Source organism: Apodemus sylvaticus, chromosome 1, assembly GCF_947179515.1.
Source record: "Apodemus sylvaticus chromosome 1, mApoSyl1.1, whole genome shotgun sequence".
Classification (NCBI taxonomy): Eukaryota; Metazoa; Chordata; class Mammalia; order Rodentia; family Muridae; genus Apodemus; species Apodemus sylvaticus.
The window spans coordinates 209,130,366-209,151,021 of record NC_067472.1 but is presented as its reverse complement, the minus strand read 5'-3'; the positions used below and the strand labels follow the sequence as shown (position 1 = coordinate 209,151,021).

General features: G+C 45.1%; 1 protein-coding gene across 4 annotated transcripts; it reads left to right on the top strand.

Annotated features, from left to right (window-relative positions):
- Positions 1-847: 847 nt before the first annotated feature.
- Positions 848-20,308, top strand: LOC127676337 (zinc finger protein 773-like). Of its 4 annotated transcripts, XM_052172270.1 has the most exons (7): positions 848-1,095; positions 2,102-2,228; positions 3,490-3,573; positions 14,405-14,487; positions 15,506-15,632; positions 16,729-16,812; positions 18,252-20,308. In XM_052172270.1, the coding sequence occupies exons 1-7, from the start codon at positions 1,036-1,038 to the stop codon at positions 19,250-19,252; spliced, it is 1,566 nt and encodes a 521-aa protein (XP_052028230.1). In that variant the 5' UTR covers positions 848-1,035; the 3' UTR covers positions 19,253-20,308. The 4 variants fall into 4 exon arrangements, with proteins under 4 accessions (XP_052028230.1, XP_052028231.1, XP_052028232.1 ...); XM_052172271.1 differs by lacking the exons at positions 2,102-2,228; positions 3,490-3,573; positions 14,405-14,487; XM_052172272.1 differs by lacking the exons at positions 3,490-3,573; positions 14,405-14,487; positions 15,506-15,632.
- Positions 20,309-20,656: the final 348 nt, after the last annotated feature.

The window sequence follows — 20,656 nt, the reverse complement described above, 5'->3', positions numbered from 1 at the left end:
AACACCTGTACCATTACAGCTTTATGACTTGTTGCAGGATAATTAATCACATTATGAACCCCCGAGATTGTGTTATTTACTTGAAAAAAAACTGTTTTCAGTTGTGGTGTGGCTCAGCCTTAGCACACACTTGTAATCAAGAGCTTTCTGCTTAAATACTGTAAACAGGAGCACATAATGTCAACCATAGGTCAAGAGGTGGAGCAAGCAGCCAGCTGACGGGAAGGGATTATAGAATGATTAAGAAAAACACACAGAGTAGGAGGGAGTCAGGAGAATGCATAGAGAGACACCTGAAATGCAAGGAAAGGACTTTTTTTTTTTAAGGTTTTAAAGGTGGTTGTTATGGAGATGGTGTAAGAGAGGAGGCTCCATCAGGATGTGGGCTGAAAACGGTGGTTGGCTGGTGCTTTCTCTGCCTCCCTGAACTGCCATGGTTTTACCTGAGCATCTGACTCCTGAATCTTCAAAATGGACAATTGAGATTTTGTTTGGTTTGGTTTGGGTTTTTTTGTTTGTTTGTTTTGCTTTGTTTTGTTTTGTTTTGAGACAGGGTTTCTCTGTATAGGCCTGGCAGTCCTGGAACTCACTCTGTATACCAGGCTGGCCTCGAACCCAGACAGTGTCTGCAGGAGTGCCTTTAAATCCGTGCATATTATGTCTTCTGCTTACACTTCTGCAGCAGCATCCAGGTCTCCAGGGTGCAAGCTGTCTGAACTACATTACCCAGAAGGGACAGCGCAGAAGGGCTTAACCAATGGAAACTGGCGCTTCCCTGGGCTTTAACAGAAGGAGAAATAAAAGGGGAAGGGAGAGAGAAAGGAAGGGACTGGGGGGTGATGGGACTTAAGGGTTGCATGCAGATGATTATCTTCCTGGATGCTTGCTTAAGATCAGAGGAAAACTGGTTTTACAGCTCGCTGTCCAAGACTTGAAGGCTCGAGAGGAGCGAGGCTTTGTCCTCCGGCAGACCGATTTGAAGTCTACAAGGACCTCTTGTGATTGGTTGCAGGCGTGAGAAGACTACCCCTGTCCATGGACCCAACAACCCAGCAGAATCAGACTGCAGAAGCTGGGCAGGACGCCCAGACACAGGTGTGTACCACGTGATCGCGCCCCCATCCCCAGTCCTAGAGTGCAGTGCAGGCTGGGATGTTAGCTGGAGTTTGCAGATGGCATAGAGTGCTCATTCATGCCCACTAGTGAGCACTAGTGCAAGACCTGCTCAGGGCCACGGGAGGCTTTGTATTCATAGCCCTTTTTATTTACAGGTTTCAGTAAGTGCAAAAGCATCTTACTTTTGGAGAGGTGATGGACATGCCGCAGAACTCGCTTTTCTCAATCCCCACACAAGTGATGTCTGGGACTACAATGCTCTGGGACTCTTTGCTTGACATTATTCTCCTGTCTTTCCCTCTGATTTTCATAAAAGATAATTATAGAATATAAGGTCTCTGAGTCCAGAGCTGGAATTATATTGACAGGTCCCATTTACACGGAGCCACGTCCTTAAGATTCAGAGGCATTGAGGTTCCAGTGATGACTATCAGAAAATGCCTGGAAGTGAGATAGGATAAGAGTGCTCAGACGTCCTCAGGTGAACCTAAGGTCTGCTGGTGTGGTGGAAGGCAGCAGTTGGGAGGGGCACAGCAGATGAGGAGCCTCAGGCTTGAATACTAAAGTGCATACTAAATGAATACTAAAATGAAGGTGAAGGATGTTATGAAGGGTGATATGCAAGGTGACAGAAATTATACACAGCTGTGCTTCTGTCCAAGCTGTGCCAGAGGTAGAGCGCACAACTGCCTCACATCTGGACGTGCCTGGTGGGCATGGTGTGAAGAAGCCTGTATAAATCCTCTGGCAGAAAGGTGGAACTTTCCATATCAAATGTCAGACTGGGTGAATTTCCTTGGTTTGTCCACCTGTCCGTGGCTGTGCTGAAAACAGTGGTCACTGAAACCTTGAGTAGAGACTGGGTGTCAGTGAATGAGGAGTCTGGTGCCCTCTGAAGAGGGAATCTAGTGGAGTGGCTGTCTCTGGGATGTCGCTGTCCAAGGCAAGGAAACTTCCTATTTACTCACGTTCTCTGTTGTGGCAGGGTGGTGTGGCCTTCAGTGATGTGGCTGTCTACTTCTTGAGGGAGGAATGGAGACTGCTTGATGCCTCTCAGAGGCGTCTGTACCACCAGGTGATGATGGAGGTCTTTGTTCTCATGTCCTCATCAGGTAAGGCCCCCTCCCCACATCCATTCTGTAAGAGCATCCTGTCTGGATGGGCTTGCCTTGTCTCTGTAGAGAGATGCCTCCTTCCCAAATCTGGTCCATGGGCATTGGTTCTTCCCTCCCTGTCATGGAGTGGGAAGTACAGGCCAGAGACCTGGCCATGAAACACTGCCATCTTCTCTCTCGTATATAGCAAAGACACACAGGGAGCCTCCTGAAACAAAGAATCTTATTGTAGTTTAATAGGCTTCACACTGATGGCTTCTCCATGGCTGGAGACACTGTAAACTCTCTGTCATGCCTATGACCCAGGTACTCCTCTCGTCCTGTAGGAGACTTGGCTCAAACTGTGGCACTGATATGGATACTACTTGGGGGGTTTTTTTCTATTTTTTTCCAAGACAGGGTTTCTCTGTGTACCTCTGGCTGTCCTGGAACTCACTTTGTAAACCAGGCTGGCCTCGAACTCAGAAATCTGCCTGCCTCTGCCTCCCAAGTGCTGGGATTAAAGGTGTGTGCCACCACTGCCCGGCTTGGTGGGTTTTTTTTTTTTTACAAGACCTCTCTAGGGGTATCTTAAGAGTTTCTATTGCTGTGAAGAGACACTGTTGCCATGGCAACTCTCATAAAAGAAAACATTTCATTAGGGGCCACTCAAGTTCAGAGGTTGAGTCCATTGTCAGCACCGTGGGAAGCACGACAGCATGCAGGCAGAGATGATGCTGGAGAAGCAGCTGAGGGTTCTACATCTGAATCTGAAAGCAGCAGGAAGAGACTGAGACTCTGGGCCTGACTTGAGCCTCTGAGATCTCAAAACCCACCCCTGTGACACACTTACTCCTGCTAGTCTACACCTATTCCAACAGGACCACCCCCCCTCCCCCAGTAATACCACTCCCTAAGAGCCTATGACACACTTACTCCTGCTAGTCTACACCTATTCCAACAGGACTGCCCCTCCAGTAATACCACTCCCTAAGAGCCTATGACACACTTACTCCTGCTAGTCTACACCTATTCCAACAGGACCGCCCCTCCAGTAATACCACTCCCTAAGAGCCTGTGACACACTTACTCCTGCTAGTCTACACCTATTCCAACAGGACCGCCCCTCCAGTAATACCACTCTCTAAGAGCCTATGGGGCCATTTTCATTCAGGCACCACCAGGGGTCTTCGTTGTTACTTTTCTTTCCTGTGGATTGCATGAGCTCCGTCATTCTGTCTTCCTATGGGACATTCCCCTGTCCTGTGTTTTCCTTTAGGACTCGTGTCTTCTGGGACTGACATCACTCAGCTGGGGTCTTCAGGAGATCACTTCATCCCTGCCCTGAGATTTTTGACTCCAAGTAAGTGCACAGGCCTTTGGAGTGTGGAGCCGCTGATGTCTACACTCTAGACGGGTTCATAAGAACTCTCTTTCTATTGGTGTTGATGTTTTGGTGCCAGGGCTAAGCTTCATGGCAGAGTCCATCTGGCTGTCTGTCCAGTTGTCTACAAGTCATTGCTGTCATCCCTGACCCAGGGCTGTCACCTATGAGCCTTGTGTGTTTTGCCTGCTCCCCTGGGGCACTGTAAAACACAGGTTTCCCTTAATTATGTTGTTAGTGTGTACAAGTGCCCTGAGCAGTCCTTAAAGACAGGCTCTTCAGGTATTGTATTGAATGGGCTTAGACACGCCCTTCTGCACTGTGTTGAACATCTCTCTCTCTTTGAGTTTTTACTGCTATGATAAATCATGACAGAGGCAACTTAGAAGGGGAAATGGTTTATTTCATCTTTTATTTCCTGATAGAAGTCTATCAGTAAGAATAATTCAAGGCAGGGAAATCAGTTTGGTAGTTCCTCAGAAAATTAAACATAGGGCCCAGCTCTACCACTCCTGGGTATATACCCAGAAAATGCTCCAACATGTAATAAGGACACATGCTCCACTATGTTCATAGCAGCCTTATTTATAATAGCCAGAAGCTGGAAAGAACCCAGATGTCCCTCAACAGAGGAATGGATACAGAAATTGTGGTATATTTACACAATGGAGTTCTATTCAGCTGTTAAAAACAATGAATTCATGAAAATCTTGTGCAAATGAATGGAACTAGAAAGTGTCATCCTGAGAGAGGTAACCCAGTCACAATAGAACACACATGGTATGCACTCACTAATAAGTGGATGTTAGCCCAAAAGCTCAAAATAAACAAGCTACAATTCACAGACCACAGGAAGCTCAAGAAGAAAGAGGACTGAAGTGGGTGGTCCTCTGAGAAAGGGAACAAAATACTCATGTGGGCAATTATGGAGACAAAGTATGGAGCAGAGATTGAAGTAAAGGCCACCCAGACACTGCCCTACCTGGGGATTCATCTTATAAACAGTCACCAAACCCCAACACTGCTATGGACGACAAAAAGTGCATACCAAAAGGAGCATGTCATGGTTGTCTCCGGAGGGGCCCTGCCAGAACCTTACACATACAGAGGCAGGTGCTAGCAGCCAACCATTGGACTGGGCATGGGGTTCCCAATGGAGGAGTTGGAGGGCAGACTGGAGGAGCTGAAGGGGTTTACAACCCTATGGGAAGAACAAGATGTTGGCCACCCAGACGCCCCAGGACTCCCAGGGACTAAACCATCAACCAAGGGGTACACATGGTTCCAGCCAAAAATGTGGCAGAGGAATGCCTTGTCAGGCATCAGTGGGAGGAAAGGTCCTTGGTCCTGTGAAGGCTCAGTAGAGGCCCCAACAAAGGGAAATTGAGGCCAGGCGGTGGTGGCGCACGCCTGTAATCCCAGCACTTGGGAGGCAGAGGCAGGCGGATTTTCTGAGTTCGAGGCCAGCCTGGTCTACAGAGTGAGCTCCAGGACAGCCAGGGCTATACAGAGAAACCCTGTCTCGAAAAAACCAAAGTCAAAAAAAAAAAAAAAAGGGAAATCGAGGGGGGGGAGGTGGGAGTGGGTCAGGTGGAGGGGCATATATTTGGAGGCAGGGGGTGGAAGGAGGGGTTGGGGGTTTTCGGGGAGGGGTGAAACCTGGAAAGGTTTTAGCACATGAAATATAAATGAAGAATATGTTCAATTAAAAAAGGTATTCATGAAATTCTTATGCAAATGGATGGAACTAGAAAGTGTCATCCTGTGTGAGGCAACCCAATCACAAAAGAACACACATGGTATGCACTCACTGAGAAGCGGATATTAGCCCAGAAGCCCAGTACCCAAGAAAGAATTCACATATCAAATGATGCCCAAGAAGGAAGGAGTGGTCCCTGGTCCTGGAAAGGCTCAGTGCAGCAGTGTAGGGGAATACCAAAATAGGGAAGTGGGAAGGGGTGGATTGGGGAACAGGGGGAGGGAAGAGGGCTTATGGGACTTTCGGGGAGGGGAGGATCTAGGAAAGGGGAAATCATTTGGAATATAAATAAAGAATATATTGAATAAAAAAGGGAATTAAGAAAAGATAAGAAAAGAAATAAAATGTCCCATAATTCCCTTGCGATAGAAGTAAGAAAGAAACAATGTTATAGTTCCAGGCTGTGGTGACTTGATATTAGCAAGATATTAGCCAGAATTTAGCTGTTATGGGTAAGACTTTGTGTAAGTCATGTAATAACCAGACATGCTTGTCCGTCTAGATGAAACAGGAATACTAAGGCTGGTGTTGAACCACGCCAAATCCTTGACATTTCTAGTAGAGAATGAGGGATTATAAAGTCTTCATCTCTTTGTTCAAGGGAGGTATCAGGTCTGTCATCTCACAGACTGAAAAATAATGTTTAATATGAAAATGCATAGCTTCACATGCATGCTACAGTGAGTAGTCTTCTCTTTACATGGGTGCTGTAGATCCAGACTCAGGGCTTACACTGTGTGAACAGAACTTTCCTGACTGAGGCATATCCCCAGCACTGCTAGATCAGATTTAAAAAGAATTTTCCAATTAATATTTGATAATCTAAAAGTAAAAGACATACGATATAGGAAGAGCAGATTCAGGGCTTTGGAAACTTCAATAACCAATAAATAAAACAAGAAGCAATCAGCAATGACTGTAATAAAAATGCAGTTCACAATAATGAGCTGCATCATGTACTTTTGCAAAATATGTGAAATAAAATACTCATAATTTTGAAGATACAGAAAAAGGATCATTTACAAATAAAATAATTGTTTTTAAAAATAATGTTATATATTTACATACCAAACATTGTATGGTCACTCTTCCCAAATTCTTCACCATACCCCCCCTTCTCTTTGCTTTTGAGAAGGTGCTCCCCCAAACCCTTAACCCACCCTACCTCACACCCATCAGCACACCCCCCCCTTCCCTAGGACATCAAGTTTCTACAGGATTGTGCAACGTATCACCCACTGAGGCAGGACAAGGCCTTCCTCTGCTGCAAATGTGCCAGGGACTCACACCAGCCTATATATGTTCTTTGGTATTTGGCTTAGTCTCCGGGAGTTGCCAGGGGTACTGGTAAGTTGATACTGCTGCTCTTCCTCTGGGGTTTCAATCTCCTTCAGCTTTCTATTTTGTATAAAGAAAATGATGAAGAGAAGACAGTAGTGTGTTATCTCCACTCCAGTGACTTTCTTACACTTCTGCACAGGCATAATCTGTTTTAGTCTGTTTGTGTAACCTGTTTGTTTAATCTGGTAGCAACAGCAAGACCCTCTTCACAATCCATTTCTATATTTTAATGTGTTTGCATTTTCAATAAAATGTTCCTGAGAAGTTTGTGCGCTGTATTGATTTTTTTTTTTAGATTTATTGATCATTTCATGTGTCTAAATGTTTTACCTGCACATTTGTATTGTACACGTGGACCATGTCTGGTTCTTGGGTGCCCTCAGAGGTCAGACAGAAGAGGGCATTGAATTCCTTGAATTCCCCCCCCCCGCCCCCAACGAAGTTACAGACAGTTGTGAACTGCTTGGTGAGTGCTGAGAATCAAACTGGGGCCCTCTGTAGAATCAACAAGTGTGTTTAACCTCTGCGCTCTTCGACTCCCAGTACATTGATTTTTGAAGGTAGCAGACAGTCTTCAGGTTCATCTGCTTGAGGTAGAGCAGCTCCTTAGGTTCTCCTGTGCTCCCTCAAATCCCTGAAAGGCTCCCTAGAAATAGATTCACTTAACATTTTATAGTCAGTAGGATGATGTCTTTATAGATTACCATCCTATCTAGGTCTATCTCCTTAGGCAATATCCTCTTTTTTTTAAGTATTTGCTTTATTTACATTTCAAATGTCATCCTCTTTCCTAGTTACCCCTCTGAAAGCCCCTATCCTATAGCACCTCCCTCTCCCAATGTCCTGACTTGCATTCCCCTATTCTGTAGAATCGAGCATTCACAGGAACAATGGCCTCTCCGCTCATTGATGTCTGAAATGGTCATCCTCTGCTACATATGCAGCTGGAGCCATGGGTCCCTCCATGTATACTCTTTGGTTAGTGGTTTAGTCCCTGCGAGTTCTGGGAGTAATGGTTGGTACATATTATTGTTCCTCCTGCAAAGCTGCAAACCTCTTCAGCTCCTTGGGTCCTCTCTCTGTGAATAATTGAGTTGGAATTTTGATGGGGATTGCATTGAATCTGTAGAGTGCTTGAGGCAAGATGGCCATTTTTGCTATATTAGCCCTGCCAATCCATGAGCAAGAGAGAATCTTCTGAGTTCTTCAACTTCTTTCTTCAGAGACTTGAAGTTCTTGTCATACAGATCTTTCACTTGCTTGCTTAGAGTCACACCAAGGTATTTATATTATTTGTGACTATTGTGAAGGGTATCATTTCCCTAATTTCTTTTCTCAACCTCTTTATGCTTTGGGTATAGGAAAGCTACTGATTTGTTTGAGTTAATTTTCTATCCAGCCACTTTGCTGAAGTTGTTTATCAGGTTTAGGAGTTCTCTGGTGTAATTTTTTAGGTCGCTTAAGTATACTATCATATCATCTGCAAATAGTGATACTTTGACTTCTTCCTTTCCAATTTGAATCCTTTTGACCTCCTTTGGTGTCTAATTGCTCTAGCTAGAACTTCAAGTACTATATTGAACAGGTAGGGAAAGAGTGGGCAGGCTTCTCTAGTCCATGATTTCAGTGGGATTGCTTCAACTTTTTCTCTCCATTTAGTTTGATGTTGGCTACTGGTTTGCTGTACATTGCTATTAGTATGTTTAGGTATGGGCCTTGAATTCCTGTTCTTTCCAAGACTTTTATCGTGAAAACATGTTGGATTTTGTCAAATGCTTTCTCAGCATCTAATAAAATGATCATGTGGTTTTTTTTTTCTCTGAGTTTGTTTATGTAGTGGATTACATTGATGGATTTCCGTATATTGAACCATTCCTGCATCCCTGGGATGAAGCCTACTTGATCATGGTGGATGATCATTTTGATGTGTTCTTGGATTCGGTTGGCAAGAATTTTATTGAATATTTTTCCATCAATTATCATAAGGGCAGTGGGTCTAAAGTTCTCTTTCTTTGTTGGGTCTTTGTGTGGTTTAGGTATCAGAGTAATTGTGGCTTCATAACATGAATTGGGTAGTGTTCCATCTGTTTCTATTTTGTGGAATAGTTTGGAGAGTATTGGTATTAGGTCTTCTTTAAAGGTCTGATAGAACTCTGCATTAAACCTATCTAGTCTGGGCATTTTTTGTTGGGAGACTACTAATGACTGCTTCTATTTCTTTAGGGGTTATGGGATTGTTTAGATCATTTATCTGATCCTGATTTAACTTTGGTACCTGATGTCTATCTAGAAAATTGTGCATTTCATCTAGATTTTCCACTTTTGTTGAGTATAGGCTTTTATAGTAGGATCTGATGATTTTTTTTGGATTTCCTCAGTATCTCTTGTTGTATGCCTCCCTTTTCATTTCTGATTTTGATGACTTGGATACTGTCTATCCTGTCAGGTTTGTTTGTTTGTTTGTTTGTTTGTTTGTTTAAGAACCAGCTCCTGGATTTGTTGATTCTTTGTATACTTTTTGTTTCTACTTGGTTGATTTCAGCCCTGAGTTTGATTAGTCCCTGCAGTCTACTCCTCTTGGATGTATTTGCTTTATTTTGTTCTAGGGCCTTCAGCTGTGCTGTGAAGCTGTTAGTGTATGCTCTTTCCAGTTTCATTTGGAAGCACTCAGAGCTATGAGTTTTTCTCTTAGTACTGTTTCATTGTGCATAAGTTTGGGTATGTTGTGCCTGCATTAATTTCTAAAAGGTCTTTAATGTGTATCTTTATTTCTTCATTGATCAAGTTCTCATTGAGTAGAATGTTGTTCAGTTACAATGTGTATGTGTGCTTTCTGTTGTTTTTGTTGTTATTGAAGACCAGCCTTAGTCCGTGGTGATCTGATAGGGTTCATGGAATAATTTCAATCTTCTTATATCTGCTGATGTCTGTTTTGTGACCGAGTATATAGTCAATTTTGGAGAAGGTACCATGAGGTTCTGAGAAGAAGGTGCATTCTTTTGTTTTAGGATAAAACGTTCTATTGATACCTGCTAAATCCATTTGGTTAATAACTTCTGTTAGTTTCTCTGTTTAGCTTCTGTTTCCATGATTTGTCCAGTGTTTAGAGTGGGGTGTTGAAGTCTCTCACTATTATTGTGTGGGGTGCAATGTGTGCTTTGAGCTTTAGTAAAGTTTCTTTTATGAATGTGGATGCCCTTGTATTTGGAACATATATGTTCATATTTGGGAGTTCATCTTGGTGGATTTTTCCTTTGATGACTATGAAGTGTCCTTCCTTATCTTTTTTGATTATTTTAGGTTGAAAGCCGATTTTATTCAACATTAGAATGGCTACATCCGCTTGTTTCTTTGAGCCATTTGCTTGGAAAATTGTTTTCCAGCCTTTTACCCGGAGGTTGTATCTGTCTTTGAGCCTGAGGTGAGTTTCCTGTATGCAGCAAAATGTGGGGTCCTGTTTACGTATCCAGTATCTTAGTCTATGGCTTTTTATTGGAGAATTAAGTCCATTGATATTAAGAAATATTAAGGAGAAGTGATTGTTGCTTCCTGTTAGTTTTGTTATTAGAGGTGAACTTTTGTTTCAGTGGCTCTCTTCTTTTTGATTTGTTAAAAGAAGATTAATTTCTTGCTTTTTCTAGTGTATAGTTTCCCTCATTTTGTTGGTGTTTTCCATTCATTATCCTTTGAAGGCCTGAATTCGTAGAAATATGCTGTAAATTTGTTTTTGTCATGAAATACCTTGGTTTCTCCATCTATGGTAATTGAGAGATTTGCTGGATATAGCAGTCTGGGTTGGCATTTGTGTTCCCTTTGGGTCTGTATGACATCTGCCGAGGCTATTCTGGCTTTCGCAGTCTCTGGGGAGAAGTCCAGTGTAACTCTGATAGGACTACTTTTATACGTTAGTTGATCTTTTTCCCTTACTTCTTTTAATATTCTTTCTTTGTTTAGTACCTTTGGTGTTTTAATTATTATGTGACCGGGAGGGATTTCTTTTCTGGTCCAATCTATTTGGAGTTCTGTAGGCTTCTTGTATGTTCATGGCTATCTCTTTCCTTAGATTTCTTTCTTTAGGGAAGTTTTCTTCTATAATTTTGTTGAAGACATTTACTGGCCCTTTAAGTTGGAAATCTTCACTCTCTTCTATACCTATAATCCTTAGGTTTGGTCTTCTCATTGTGTCCTGGATTTCCTGGATGTTTAGGGCCAGGAGCTTTTGTACTTTGCATTTTCTTTGACTGTTGTTTCAATGCTTTCTATAGTATCTTCTGCACCTAAGATTCTCTCTTCTGTCTCTTGTATTCATTCTGTTGTTGATGCTTGGATCCATGACTCCCAACTTTTTTTCTAGGTTTTCAATTTCCAGATTTGTTTCCCTTTGTGATTTCTTTATTGTTTCTACCTCTGTTTTTAGATCCTAGATGGTTTTGTTCAGTTCCTTCACCTGTTTGGTTGTGGTTTCTGTAATTCTTTAAGGGCTTCTCTCTGTTTACTTGTGTTCTCCTGTATTTCTTTAAGGGAATTATTTATGTCCTTCTTGAAACCCTCTATCAGCATCATGAGCTGTGATTTTTAAATCCCAATCTTGCTTTTGTGGTGTGTTGGGGTATCCAGGACTTGCTGTTGTGGGAGAACTAGGTTCGAATGGTGCCATGTTGCCTTGATTTCTGTTGGTAACTGTTGGTAACATTCCTACATTTGCCTTTCGCCATCTGCTTATCACCAGTGTTAGCTGGTCCTGCTGTCTCTGGCTGGCACTTGTCCTTCCTGTAGGCCTGCAAGCCTGTCTCAGCAGCCCTAGGTGATTGGCTCTACCCTGGCACAGACTGTTGTGGCACTGCCCAGGTCCTGGGTGTAGGGGGGAGCCCGACCGAACCCTGTTCCAGCTGCTCTGCCACTCCTGTGTTCCCTGTGCTCCTGGCTGTATCTGCCTTCTCCAGCAATCCTCTTATCCTCAGATTCTGAATTTCCTGATGATTTTACTATACTCTATACATTTTGCTACAGCCATATTTTATAATATGTGTATCAGATTCTCCCATAAAGGTTTAGGCAACACTTTATGGCTCAGATCAGAATATTCCAGAATCTGCTTTTCTAGTATGTTTCAAGATAATGATTTAGCTATTGTTATTAATATATTATTATTATTGTTGTTGTTGTTGTTGTTATTGTTATTGGTTTTCATGACAGGGTTTCTCTCTCTAGCTCTGCCTGTCCTGTAACCCGCTTGTAGACCATCTTGGCCTCGAACTTGAAGATATTCCTGCCTCTGCCTCCTGAGTGCTGGGGTTAAAGACATTAGCTGCTACCCCCCCCCGATATTATTATTATTTTTGTTATTATTATTATTGTTGTCATTAGTATTTTATTTTAATTATTTTAGATTTTTGAGACAAGGTCTTTCTATATATTCCTGGCTGGTCTGGAACTAGGCTGTCCTCAAACTCATAGAGATCTGCTTGCCTCTGCCTCCCCTGAGTGATGGAATTAAAGACCTGTACCATTACAGCTTTATGACTTGTTGCAGGATAATTGATCACATTATGAACCCCCGAGATTGTGTTATTTACTTGAAAAAAACTGTTTTCAGTTGTGGTGTGGCCCAGCCTTAGCACACACTTGTAATCCACAAGCTTTCTGCTTAAATACTGTAAACAGGAGCGCAGAATGTCAACCATTGGTCAAGAGCTGTAGCAAGCAGCCAGCTGACGGGAAGGGATTATAGGATGATTAAGAAAAACACACAGAGTAGGAGGGAGTCAGGAGAATGCATAGAGACACACAGGAAATGCAAGGAAAGGACTTTCGTTTTAAAGGTGGTTGTTATGGAGATGGTGTAAGAGAGGAGACTCCATCGGGGATGTGGGCTGAGGATGTGGGCTGAGAACGGTGGTTGGCTGGTGCTTTCTCTGCCTCCCTGAACTGCCATGGTTTTACCTGAGCATCTGACTCCTGAATCTTCAAAATGGACAGTTGAGATTTTGTTTTTAAAAAACCAACAACAAAGATTTATCTCCTGCGCTTGAGTTAGGAAGCAGGAGGCTTCACACTCATTGTCCTGATGCTGTCCTGTGCCAGTCACAGCTCATCACCACCGCTTCCTCATGGCACACTGTGGCCTAACAGAAGAGGGCTGGGTACAAAATGACGGCCATTGCTGAAAGGACAAAAATGCCAGGGCTAGCATATCACATGGTCGGTAGCAATACCGGCTCCCACCTTTTCCAGAATCAACGTGCACCATCCAGTTCCAGAGTGTTCCAGAAAAGCAGAAATAGTTCATTACCTCTTGTTTTCTGGAGTCTCCTCAAACGGTGAGGGTTGTCTGTTACTCTGTACTGAGAAGAGAGTCAGAGGCAGCAGAACAGCACATGATGAAGGATGGACATCTCTTCTATCCACAGTACCCACAACATCCTGTAGGAATATGAAAGAGAGACGAATGCAGGGGACTGTGTGTGTGTGTGTGTGTGTGTGTGTGTGTGTGCGTGTGTGTACATGCCTGTGTGTGTGCATTCCTCTGTGTATGTGCCTGTTTGTGTGTGCCCGTCTGTGTGTGTGTGTCTTTCTGTCTGTCTGTGTGTGTCTGTCTATTTGTGTCTGTCTGTGTCTGTCTGTCTGTCTGCCTGTCTATCTGTGTGTGTGTGCCTGTGTGTGTGTGCATGTGTGTGTGTGTGCCTGTCTGTGTGTGCCCGTCTGTGTGTGTGTTTCTTTCTGTCTGTCTGTGTGTGTCTGTCTATGTGTGTCTGTCTGTGTGTGTCTGTCTGTCTGCCTGTCTATCTGTGTGTGTGTGTGCCTGTGTGTGTGCATGTGTGTGTGTGTGTGCCTGTCTGTGTGTGTGTGCATGTGTGTACATGCCTGTGTGTGTGCATTCCTCTGTGTGTGCCTGTTTGTGTGTGCCCGTCTGTGTGTGTGTGTGTCTTTCTGTCTGTCTGTGTGTGTCTGTCTGTGTGTGTCTGTCTGTCTGCCTGTCTATCAGTGTGTGTGTGTGTATGTGTGTGTGTGTATGTGTGTGTGTGTATGTGTGTGTGTGTGTGTGTGTGTGTGTGTGTGCTGCCCACCCATAATGGACACCTTCAAGACCCATGAAAAAAGACAGGAATACAAGTGAAGGTGAATGGATAATGCATCTTAGAATTGAGAAGACCTGATTTCACAATTCGGCCTGTTTTCACATCTTTACACATCAGATATGATATTGTCACCATTGGCTTTAAGCTGAGCTTCCTCCTGCCAAAGGGAATGTGCTAAGGCATACCTGGGACAGACCACGTTACTGTGTCCTTGATGGTCAGGGAACTGAAACACTGGGAGTGTCTGCAGGAGTTGCCTTTATATCCGTGCATATTACTTCTTCTGCTTACACATCTGCAGCAGTGTCCAGGTCTCCAGGCTGCAAGCTGTCTGAACTACATTACCCAGAAGGGACAGCGCAGAAGGACTTAACCAATGGAAACTGGCTCTTCCCTGGGCTTTGCCAGAAGGAGAAATAAAAAGGGAAGGGAGAGGGAAAGGAAGGGACTGGGGGGTGATGGGACTTAAGGGTTGCATGCAGATGATTATCTTTCTGGATGCTTGCATCAGGAAAGAGGAAAACTGGTTTTACAGCTCGCTGTCCAAGACTAGAAGGCTCGAGAGGAGCGAGGCTTTGTCCTCTAGCTGACCAATTTAAAGTCTGCAAGGACCTCTTGTGATTGGTTGCAGGCGTGAGAAGACTACCCCTGTCCATGGACCCAACAACCCAGCAGAATCAGACTGCAGAAGCTGGGCAGGACGCCCAGACACGGGTGTGTACCACGTGATCGCGCCCCCATTCCCAGTCCTGGAGTGCAGTGCGGGCTGGGATGTTAGCTGGAGTTTGCAGATGGCATAGAGTGCTCATACATGCCCACTAGTGAGCCTGGGAAGCTCTGTGAGTGTAAGACCCACCTGCTCAGGGCCACGGGAGGCTTTGTATTCATAGCCCTTTTTATTTACAGGTTTCAGTAAGTGCAAAAGCATCTACTGACTGTGGAGACGTGATGGACGTGCCGCAGATCTCGCTTTTCTCAATCCCCACACAAGTGATGTCTGGGACTACAATGCTCTGGGACTCTTTGCTTGACATTATTCTCCTGTCTTTCCCTCTGATTTTCATAAAAGATAATTATAGAATATAAGGTCTCTGAGTCCAGAGCTGGAATTATATTGACAGGTCCCATTTATACACGTCCTTAAGATTCAGAGGCATTGAGCTTCCAGTGATGACTATTAGAAAATGCCTGGAAGTGAGATAGGATAAGAGTGCTCAGACGTCCTCAGGTGAACCTAAGGTCTGCTGGTGTGGTGGAAGGCAGCAGTTGGGAGGGGCACAGCAGATGAGGAGCCTCAGGCTTGAATACTAAAGTGCATACTAAATGAATACTAAAATGAAGGTGAAGGATGTTATGAAGGGTGATATGCAAGGTGACAGAAATTATACACAGCTGTGCTTCTGTCCAAGCTGTGCCAGAGGTATAGCGCACAACTGCCTCACATCTGGACGTGCCTGGTGGGCATGGTGTGAAGAAGCCTGTATAAATCCTCTGGCAGAAAGGTGGAACTTTCCATATCAAATGTCAGACTGGGTGAATTTCCTTGGTTTGTCCACCTGTCCGTGGCTGTGCTGAAAACAGTGGTCACTGAAACCTGGAGTAGAGACTGGGTGTCAGTGAATGAGGAGTCTGGTGCCCTCTGAAGGGGGAATCTAGTGGAGTGGCTGTCTCTGGGATGTCGCTGTCCAAGGCAAGGAAACTTCCTATTTACTCACGTTCTCTGTTGTGGCAGGGTGGTGTGGCCTTCAGTGATGTGGCTGTCTACTTCTTGAGGGAGGAATGGAGACTGCTTGATGCCTCTCAGAGGCGTCTGTACCACCAGGTGATGATGGAGGTCTTTGTTCTCATGTCCTCATCAGGTAAGCCCCCTCCCCACATCCATTCTGTAAGAGCGTCCTGTCTGGATGGGCTTGCCTTGTCTCTGTAGAGAGATGCCTCCTTCCCAAACTGGTCCATGGGCATTGGTTCTTCCCTCCCTGTCATGGAGTGAGAAGTACAGGCCAGAGACCTGGCCATGAAACACTGCCATCTTCTCTCTCTTATATAGCAAAGACACACAGGAAGCCTCCTGACACAAAGAATCTTATTGTAGTTTAATAGGCTTCACACTGATGGCTTCTCCATGGCTGGAGACACTGTAAACTCTCTGTCATGCCTATGACCCAGGTACTCCTCTCGTCCTGTAGGAGACTTGGCTCAAACTGTGGCACTGATATGGATACTACTTGGGGTTTTTTTTCTATTTTTTTCCAAGACAGGGTTTCTCTGTGTAGCCCTGGCTGTCCTGTAACTCACTTTGTACACCAGGCTGGCCTCGAACTCAGAAATCTGCCTGCCTCTGCCTCCCAAGTGCTGGGATTAAAGGTGTGTGCCACCACCGCCCAGCTTGGTGGATTTTTTTTTTTACAAGACCTCTCTAGGGGTATCTTAAGAGTTTCTATTGCTGTGAAGAGACGCTGAGGCCATGGCAACTCTTATAAAAGAAAACATTTCATTAGGGGCCTCTCAAGTTCAGAGGTTGAGTCCATTGTCAGCACCGTGGGAAGCATGACAGCATGCAGGCAGAGATGATGCTGGAGAAGCAGCTGAGGGTTCTACATCTGAATCTGAAAGCAGCAGGAAGAGACTGAGACTCTGGTCCTGACTTGAGCCTCTGAGACCTCAAAACCCACCCCTGTGACACACTTACTCCTGCTAGTCTACACCTATTCCAACAGGACCGCCCCCCCAGTAATACCACTCCCTAAGAGCCTGTGACACACTTACTCCTGCTAGTCTACACCTATTCCAACAGGACTGCCCCTCCAGTAACACCACTCCCTAAGAGCCTATGGGGCCATTTCCATTCAGGCACCACCAGGGGTCTTCGTTGTTACTTTTCTTTCCTGAGGATTGCATGAGCTCCGTCACTCTGTCTTCCTATGGGACATTCCCCTGTCCTGTGTTTTCCTTTAGGACTCGTGTCTTCTGGGACTGACATCACCCAGCTGGGGTCTTCAGGAGGTCACTTCATCCCTGCCCTGAGATTTTTGACTCCAAGTAAGTGCACAGGCCTTTGGAGTGTGGAGCCGCTGATGTCTACACTCTAGACGGGTTCATAAGAACTCTCTTTCTATTGGTGTTGATGTTTTGGTGCCAGGGCTAAGCTTCATGGCAGAGTCCATCTGGCTGGCTGTCCAGTTGTCTACAAGTCATTGCTGTCATCCCTGACCCAGGGCTGTCACCTATGAGCCTTGTGTGTTTTGCCTGCTCCCCTGGGGCACTGTAAAACACAGGTTTCCCTTAATTATGTTGTTAGTGTGTACAAGTGCCCTGAGCAGTCCTTGAAGACTGTTCTTCAGGTATTGTATTGAATGGGCTTAGACACGCCCTTCTGCACTGTGTTGAACATCTCTCTCTCGTTGAGTTTTTACTGCTATGATAAATCATGACAGAGGCAACTTAGAAGGGGAAAGGGATGCTAGCAGCCAACCACTGTACTGAGTTTGGGGTCCCCAGTGGAGGAGTTAGAAGGGTTTACAGCCCCATGGGAAGAACTACGATGTTTTCCACGCAGACGCCCCAGGACTCCCAGGGACTAAACCATCAACCAAGGGGTACACATGGTTCAAGGCAAAAGTGTGGCAGAGGAACGCCTTGTCAGGCATCAGTGGGAGGAGAGGTCCTTGGTCCTGTGAAGGCTCAGTAGAGGCCCCAACAAAGGAAAATCGAGTGGGGGGGGGGGTTGGGAGTGGGTCAGGTAGTGGGGCATATACTTGAAGGCAGGGGGTGGGAGGAGGGGTTGGGGGTTTTCGGAGATGGGGAAATCTGGAAAGGTTTTAGCATATGAAATGTAAATGAAGAATATATTCAATAAAAAATAAATTAAAAATAAATGAATAAACATAGATAGATAAATAAATAAATAAATCTTTTTAAAAAGACTTAAAAGAAAAAGAAGAATTCCAGGCAGAAAGTGAAGTCATGCACTGAAGCAGAGGCCACGGAGGAACACCGCTCACTTGCTTGCCCCTCGTGGCACGGTCAGCCAGGGTCACCCTGGCCAGGAGCGGCACTGCCAGAAATGGTGTGGGCCCACCCACATCAATCATTGATAAGAAAATGGCCCTCGATTATTTTATGGATGCATTTTTTTTTCAATTGAAGTTCTCTACTCTCAGATGACCCTAATGTGTGTCAAGTAGAGGAGAAAACAAAAAAAACAAACAAACCAAAAAACCCAGCCCAATCAGGACAGTGTCCATTTGAGGCTCTGAGGAAGGAGGTTCAGGTCCCCGGCGCTCCTCCTGTGTGCTCGCCATTCCTGTGTTGTTGCTGGACACGTTTTCTGGGATAGGGCTTTCTTCCAGCTTCATCCTGGAGAAGGCCCTTCCCATCTTGACGGTTCAGTGAGAAATCTCGGGCATTGATTACTTGTCTTTGTTACCACTTCCAAGTCTGTATGTCCTTTCTCACTGTTTCTCTGTGTTGCTGCTAAGGAGTGGAGCCTGCAAAGATACCTTGTGAGCAGACTCTCTCGACGACAGATGGAAGGCTTAACATGACCACGCCCCGACGGCAGCAACTGAGCGGTGCTGAGAAACCCTTAGGAAGAGCAGAGGGCACAATTGCAGTTATGAAGACAAACAGAAGTGACCCATCAGAGAAAACTTTACAACCCACGGACAATGCAACGGACCAGCGCCCTGTCTCGGGGCTTCATGGGCACCGTCTGACTCACAGTGATGGGGAGCACCCCAGGAGCACCAAGCGACAAAAGGGCACTCACAGTGAGAAGGGGAACTGCAAGTGCTGCGACTGTGGCAAATCCTTCAGCTGCAAGTCGCTGCTTATTCGACACCGGAGGATACACACTGGAGAAAAGCCTTTTAAGTGTAGCGAATGCGACAGGTCCTTCATCCAAAAGGCCGATCTGAATCAACACTCGAAAGTTCACACTGGAGAAAAGCCCTTCAGATGCAGCGAATGTGGCAAAGATTTCAAACACAGTCGCTCCCTCGTTGGACATCAAAGATTTCATACTGGAGAGAAACCTTATAAATGCAACCAGTGTGGGGAATCGTACATGAACAGGTCCAGCCTCATGCACCATTATCTGGTTCATACTGGAGAAAAGCCTCACAAGTGCGGCGAGTGCGGAAGATTATTTAAGGAGAAATCCAGCCTCAGGTACCACTCCCGGGCGCACACCGGAGAGAGGCCTTTCCAGTGCAGTCAGTGCAGGAAGTGCTTCAAAAAAAACTCACACCTCGAGAAACACAAAAAAATTCATAGCAGGGGGAAACCCTTTAAGTGTAATGTGTGCGGGAGATTCTTTACCATGAGGTACGTCCTGGTCAAACATCAGAGATTTCACACCGCCTCGAAGCATCATGAGTGCAAGGAATGTGGGAAAGTGTTTTGCTACAAGACAGGACTTTCTAGACACCGTAAGATTCACACTGAAAAAAGTATCGAGGGCAGTGAACATGGGAAATAGTTCCATGATCTACCCTGTCTACACAAGAGGACGTTTGTGGAACAGGGTCAAGAGTGCTTCAGATGTGGGGAGCCTTCACCCCCAATTCATCCTGTTCAACTGGAGACCAGGTCAGAGTGCAGGGACGCATCGTGAACCCACTGATGCTGGGGAAGCCTTACAGCAAAGACTGCTCTTAGTAGCCACACGGGCACCACCCAGATAGGTTTGTGAACGCAGGGAACAGAGAAAGCCCCAGCCGTAGACCAGCTTGTTGAGCCGTAGGAGCGAACGGGACTTTGAACAGAGAAGTTCTGAGAGTGGCCTTTGTGAGGGGGCCAGTCGTTGAAAGTTACTCAGCAAAGAAGAAAACAGAGGCAAGATGGGAATTATTGCCATCTTCTTATTCCTAAGAAGTTAATGCTTTCTGGGAACTTGGCAAGAGGAAGCTGTGTTCTTGACTGCACCGGTGTGCAGTGGAGACAGTCTCCGTGTTTGAGTGGGGGAGGGAGACAGTGACCTGTTTTAAATAAGACATGTTTGTTGTTGTTTGTTTATTGGTTGTCCTTTGTGGAGGAAAACCTCACTGAATATTGCAGTCCCTGGGACAAATGATCATTTACTGCAGTCTTCATGACTCCTGGGTTCCTAAGTGTCACTGATTTTGTTGGAGACCTTATACTCTCTTGTGGGCATATAACCCATCTGTTTTAAATATTTATTGTTTTCTCGGGTGTATTTTGTCTGCATATATGTATATACACTGAATACAGGCCTGGTGGGTATGAAGACTCGGAACAAGGCCTTGGGTTCCTGGAACAGGAGTTACAGATGGGTGTGGCCAGCCTGTGTGCTGGCAATGATCCCGGGTCCTCCACAAGGGCAGCATGCAGACTTATGCTCTGAGCCCTCTCTCCAGCCCAACTTTTAAGAAGTTACCAAATTCTGTTCTAAGTGACTGTGTGTTTCAGATTTCCTCCTGCAACATATCAGCTACCGGTTCCTCACATCCTCCCTGACACTCTGTAAGCCACGTGGTGTTCATTTGAATCATTTTAGTAGCTGTGTGGTAACATGTAATTGTAGTTTTAATTTGGTATTATCTTCATGTATTATAAAGATTTGCTTAAGTTTGTGGGTTTGTGTAGGTGTCTATATGCATGTGTGTGCACCACATGTATATCTGGTCCTCTTTCAGATTACAGTGGCCATCAGAGTCTCTCGAACTGGAGTCCCAGATTCCTGAACCTCCATGTGGATGCTGGGAACGAAACCAAGGTTCTCTGCTGGGACAGCAGCTCAGTTAACCGGAGAGCTGTTTTTCTCAGCAGCTCGGTTAACCGGGGAGCCGTTTTTCTCAGCAGCTCGGTTAACCGGGAGCCATTTTTCTCAGCAGCTCGGTTAACCAGGGAGCCGTTTCTTTCT

What these genes read in the sequence shown, in the direction of transcription:
- LOC127676337 (XM_052172270.1), top strand. Translation starts at nt 1,036, where the DNA reads ATGGACCCAACAACCCAGCAGAATCAGACTGCAGAAGCTGGGCAGGAC. An exon ending in TGTTCTCATGTCCTCATCAG is followed by an intron (nt 15,633 to 16,728) that starts GTAAGCCCCCTC and finishes GTTTTCCTTTAG; the next exon opens with GACTCGTGTCTTCTGGGACT. An exon ending in CCTGAGATTTTTGACTCCAA is followed by an intron (nt 16,813 to 18,251) that starts GTAAGTGCACAG and finishes GTTGCTGCTAAG; the next exon opens with GAGTGGAGCCTGCAAAGATA.